Source organism: Aegilops tauschii, chromosome 7 (assembly GCF_002575655.3).
Source record: "Aegilops tauschii subsp. strangulata cultivar AL8/78 chromosome 7, Aet v6.0, whole genome shotgun sequence".
Classification (NCBI taxonomy): Eukaryota; Viridiplantae; Streptophyta; class Magnoliopsida; order Poales; family Poaceae; genus Aegilops; species Aegilops tauschii.
In genome coordinates this window covers 424,874,180-424,879,563 of record NC_053041.3, presented here as the reverse complement: position 1 = coordinate 424,879,563, position 5,384 = coordinate 424,874,180, and the positions used below count along the sequence as shown (strand labels likewise).

The following is a 5,384-nucleotide window of genomic DNA, read 5'->3' as shown; positions in this document are numbered from 1 at the left end:
TGGTCTACTTTTGTAAAGATAATATCAAACCCTCATGGTAGGAATAATATTCACTTTGCGAGGCGTCAAGAAACAAGTGGAGAGGATGTCGAGAGGCATTTGGGGTTCTACAAGCTTACTTTGCCATGTTCGTGGTCCTGCACGGTTCTTACATCAAAAGGATCATGACCGCGTGCGTGATTTTGCATAATATGATCATAGATGACGAGCGGGAACAACTGTCATATTTTTCCTATGAGAATGAGGAGAACAAAATTCATATACCACATGTTCAACTACAAAGTAATGAACAACGACTCTAGAAATTTCTTGAAATGCATCGACGGACCGAAAACCGCGTGGGTCATGAACAACGATGATCTAGTTGACCATTTGTGGTCGCTTCATGGTCAATAAACTTCTTCCTGTTATTTCTACTAGCAGTGACTTTTATGCTTGAATTCTTTAAATTTCGAATCAAAATTATAAATTGCGGATTTGAAATGATCATCAAGTGTGTATGTCTGATATAATTTTTTTTGAATTATTATGTCGATACTGTATAGATGCATCTCACATTTGTATGCTTGTTTAGTGAAAAATAGAAGAAAAAATAACAGATTTTGAGGAAGATGTTTACATTAACTGAGAAAAGACCTCTTACAACTTCCTCTAAATTACGTAAATTATATGAACACCCGGTAAAATTGCTTAAAGAAGAAGTGTTGGGAATGCTTAAAAAAAGAAGCGAAAGGGTGTACTAGTCTAGTAGCGTGGACAGCCGCAGCCGCAAGAGTGTTCTCGTCTCATCTGAGTCCGTTCCGCCGCCTCCGCCTCCGCCTCCGGCTCCGGCTGCTGGTCGCCGGGGAATTCGAGAATCGTATCCTCGTGCCCGCAAACCGTAGGTACCATTGCCCGCAGAGCAGGCCTTCCCTACTCCTCTAAGGCTGCATTACCTCTACGAAATGCCATGGCCTTCCTAGTCTCCTAGCTAGGGTTTGCTCTGCCTCCCGCCGTCGCCGATGTTCGAGGAGATGGCCGCCGATTCCAGCATGGGCATGGGGATGGGCTTCCACCAGGGGGCCTCCTCCTTGCACCACCACCACCATAACATGCTCTCCTTCCAATCCAATCCCGATTCCGCTCCCGCCCCCGCCCCCGCGCCCCCTGCCCCTCCCGTCTTCCTCCCCTCCCCCAACGCTCCCGTGCTCCAGGGGGCGCCGCCCAAGTACAAGTTCGTCACCGGCTCACCCTCCGACTGGACCCCCTATGAGCTCTCCATATTCCAGGAGGGCCTCGCCAGGTTCAACCCCAATCTCTCCTCATCGCTGTTTTGCTACCACGCGGGCACTGGTTGACTTAATAATGTGCTAATGGCAACACCAGGTATGCTCGTGAGCCCACCATTATGAAATACATCAAGATTGCTGCTATGCTGCCCACTAAGACCATCAGGGACGTCGCGTTGAGATGCCGGTGGACTGCTGTAAGTGTTCTTTCCCCTGTAACCACAGTAGTTGTGTACAAGCAGAGAGAACAGAGGGGCCCTTTCCTATTTTGTTGATGTGCTATTTCCATTCCAGGGAAAGGAGAGTAGGAGGAGGAAACCTGATGAATTCTATGCTGGGAAAAGGATAAGGGACTTGAAGGTAGTCTCGTATTTAATGATTGGTTCATTTGGATACTTACTCTGGTTGTTGTAGATTCGAACCTTTCGCAGATCCTTTAGCTTGTCTCAGCAGTATTAATCTTGTTTTTTTCCGATAATGAAGTTCCCTGGACATCGCTGCAGGAGAAAATGATTGTTTCTACCTCACTAGCTAACTTTCAGATGGCACCTCCAAATAATTTAGTCCCCTTCTCGATGTCGATGCATCATCCAGGTCAGAATAGCCTGGCTGCAAATGAAGGTTGGTCCCAGATACTATTGATGTTTCAGTAATGGCCAAATGTTGTTTCCTCCCTTGAAATGTGTGCAAAGCTTTATCCAACATCTTTAAAATCCTATTTTGTGGATGAAGACTAATTTCTTGAGATTATGAGTTATGGTTAATTACATGGAGATAATTCCTTCCTTTTTTTGTGGTCAAACCATAGATACCTGTATCACCTGGAATTTAATGCTTAGTGGCACTTCCAGTGAGCATATGGAAGCTGATGAGTTTAAAGAACTGTATGTAGTCTTAAGTTTGTGTACCCGGGTCTGCTAGTGTGATTTGCTGCATTACATAATAGCAATGTGATTATAATTCTTCCTAGATATGATGAATTGATGACTATTAAAGAATGTTTTCCTTGTGTGATTTCATGGACCTATTTCATTTTTGCTTACTTCTCCTAATAATTTTCATATGTTAATGTTCTCAAGCAGTCCTCGTTTTAGATAATGCAACTCAGCATCTTCTGGAGGAAAATAACCAGTTACTCAATCAGATCTCTGCAAATATTGAAACTTTCAAGGTTTGCATGATTTACCTTTTGTCTCTTATCACTGGGCATATTTTACCAAATGCGTATTGGGCAGTGGGCACTTCTTATTAGGGGCATCCACCCACAGATGGAACATGTAAATGAAAATTTACATTTTCATGCAGCACATATTAATTCAAAGCTACACATGAAAGCTTGAGCTGTGCTAATTGTGTCTGAAATTCCAAATTTCCTATAGCTGGGGGAGAACATGGATCTCTTTGTACGTACGAATAACAATATTCGAACAATTTTGAAAAGGTATGACATTGTTATCTGTTGCATTTTTCTTGTATTTCATTTATTTCCTGTATGCTACTTTAATTGCACACACATGACATATGCGTAGGATTTATATGTTTGAGTTTTTGTCATCTACTTTAATTCAGTTTGTTCGAGTCATTTCTTTATAAGAATGTGTAGGATCTTGCATGGCAGCTATCAGATCAAAGGAGCTGTAAATATGAACCGAGTGAGTGATGACACCACTTGTGTATGTTAATCTTTAGCTGAGGACATTCGTGTCATTTATTTTTGTCATCAGAGGAGTCCTCGTCTCATAATTAAAGTAGTGAGATGCAAGACAGAGCATGATTTGTACAGTTTATGCCAATATGCTATCTGTTCCTTGTTGAAGTTTGGTCACTTATATATAAATCTATGCTGTAGAATGGGTGAGACGCCTGGTGTCATGGGTCAGATGCGTCCCTTGCCAGAACCTGTAAATGAAGGCCAACTAAATTCACTTCTTCAACTGGATAGAGTGGTAAGTTCAAAACTTGTGGTCTGTAGGATTCATACATGATCTCACCAAGATTCGTGATAACACTGCATGTTAAAATGTGAAATATGTGAGTTAGTTATTGGCAGACTCTAACATAGCAGAAATGTAACATCTGTACCAACGTTTTGAATATATACATTAGTACTATGCATCTTCATAATTAATGATACGAAACCTGCCAACAAATAGGAAATGCTTCAAGAAAAAACTTTAATGCATTGGTCACTTCATAGTGTTGCTCCGGTGTCATGGTGCAGTATTTGATTATTTTTTGGTAATTGCGATAATATGATTTTGGTTTTGTTGTGTTCTCCTGAAGGTTGCCTCTTATGGCGATATACTACATAACACTTGTATGAAGGATGAAGCATGAAGTTAATGTAAGATAAATTGGGGGCGATGGGACATAACCATCCTGTTGCGAAAAAGATGACATGAGCTTTTGCCTGATCTGTACAAATGCCACGAAGAAGACCTACAATGTAGAATTAGATGTTATACTGACCAAGGCGGCATGGAATAAGTAATGATGCCTTCGAGGGATGTATTGTTTCCTTTTTTGGTGCGAACTAATTGCTTCGGCTGCTGGCTGTCGATCCTTGATTCTTGGGAAAGTGAAGGGAATGTAAAACGGGACGAGGTGAGGGTGTGGTTTATCATCCTTTTGTGTTGTTATGGGAGCTGACTTGATTCAGACGGCTGTAAATATCGGGTGTGGTCGCCGCATGAGACGTTTTACTTGTCTGATGATGATGCTCAAACAAGAACTACTGTTCTCATTGTACAACAATTGATTCTTAAGTTTGGCTTATTTGACTACTGTATTCCGGCTTGTGTTTGCGTTGCCGGGAACTGGGCAGAATGATTATATCAATAGTATGGGGGTGAAACTGTTGTATACTCCCTCCTTCCCGAAATTCTTGTTTTATATCTAGTCATGTTTTAGTGTTAGATACATCCACATCTAAAACAAATCTAAGACAAGAATCTTAGCATAGAGGTAATATTTGCTTGGATAGTTGTAGGGGTGAAACTGCTGTGTATTTTGGTTTGATATAGTTTTTTTTGAACGGATTTGGTTGGATGGTTGTAGGGGTGAAACTGTTGTGTATTTTGGTTTGATATAGTTTTTTCTTGAACGGATTTGGTTGGATGGTTGTAGGGGTGAAACTGTTGTGTATTTGTGTTGGATAGTGCTGGAACTGTATCCTGTTTTACGTCTATTTATGTTTTGTATTCGTAGCTAGGATAGAAGATTCAAATAATGGATTTGTTGAATTATGTCAGATTTAGACATTGCACAGTAATAATGGATATAAGAAAGATGATTAATACACTGCCGAAGCGAATATTAGCAATTCCACATCCTAACATGCAGATTCTGACTTCAAACTGATTGTGTTTGGATGTCAAATCCTTTACCGTCTGATCGTGTTGGTAATTAGGTTAACCACTTTCACCTTCAGTGCCATGCTCTTAACACGCTCTGATAGAGATGTGGTAATAATACTAACAATTATTAAGAAGCGAACAAACGATCTGACACAAAGGGGGTGTAGCTCATATGGTAGAGCGCTCGCTTCGCATGCGAGAGGCACGGGGTTCGATTCCCCGCACCTCCAACCTTTCTGATCTCCACTTATCTAGACGTGTTTAGCTTCAAATTATGCAATATTTTATAATACCCATGAGCTTTCTATTATTTTTAAACAGACCACCATCAAAAATTTGAATTCACAATGTGTTCAGCTCTCCTTCTCCAAGAAAGACGTGTTTAACTTTCAAATTATGCAATATTTTATAATACCCATGAGCTTTCTATTATTTTTAAACAGACCACCATCAAAAATTTGAATTCACAATGTGTTCAACTCTCCTTCTCCAAGAAAGACGTGTTAAACTTCAAATTATGCAATATTTTATAATATCCATGAGCTTTCTATTATTTTTAAACAGACCACCATCAAAACTTTGAATTCACAATGTGTTCAACTCTCCTTTTCCAAGAAAGAAAGCTAGGGTTCGTGCCTCTCGCCGGCGCAGGTCCGCCTCGTCTCTGGTGGCCCTAGGGCCATGGAGGCGCGGTGGATCCTGGCAAGGGCCAGCGGGAGGGCTCCGTTTTTGGTCTTTTTTTTTCAATCTTGTTTGGGTT

General features: G+C 40.9%; 1 protein-coding gene and 1 non-coding gene across 5 annotated transcripts; both read left to right on the top strand.

Moving 5' to 3' along the window:
* The first annotated feature begins 703 nt into the window (after positions 1–703).
* Positions 704–4,056, top strand: LOC109735457 (uncharacterized). Of its 4 annotated transcripts, none has more exons than XR_012189115.1 (8): positions 704–1,282; positions 1,366–1,465; positions 1,563–1,628; positions 1,772–1,889; positions 2,363–2,439; positions 2,648–2,920; positions 3,118–3,214; positions 3,552–4,056. XR_012189115.1 is itself a non-coding variant. In XM_020294671.4 (8 exons), the coding sequence occupies exons 1-8, from the start codon at positions 1,002–1,004 to the stop codon at positions 3,603–3,605; spliced, it is 855 nt and encodes a 284-aa protein (XP_020150260.1). In that variant the 5' UTR covers positions 704–1,001; the 3' UTR covers positions 3,606–4,056. The 4 variants fall into 4 exon arrangements, 2 of the variants coding, with proteins under 2 accessions (XP_020150260.1, XP_020150259.1); XR_005764656.3 differs by having other exon boundaries at positions 2,351–2,439; XM_020294671.4 differs by having other exon boundaries at positions 2,648–2,709.
* A 725-nt stretch (positions 4,057–4,781) lies between these two features.
* On the top strand, positions 4,782–4,854 carry TRNAA-CGC (transfer RNA alanine (anticodon CGC)). The gene has a single exon. It is a non-coding gene; the product is annotated as a tRNA-Ala (tRNA).
* The last annotated feature ends 530 nt before the right edge of the window (positions 4,855–5,384 follow it).

Bases quoted from the DNA above. Each gene is read 5' to 3' on its own strand.
- LOC109735457 (XM_020294670.4), top strand. From the start codon at position 1,002: ATGTTCGAGGAGATGGCCGCCGATTCCAGCATGGGCATGGGGATGGGC. The intron at 1,466-1,562 runs GTAAGTGTTCTT...TTTCCATTCCAG, and splicing joins TGAGATGCCGGTGGACTGCT to GGAAAGGAGAGTAGGAGGAG. The intron at 3,215-3,551 runs GTAAGTTCAAAA...GTTCTCCTGAAG, and splicing joins TTCTTCAACTGGATAGAGTG to GTTGCCTCTTATGGCGATAT.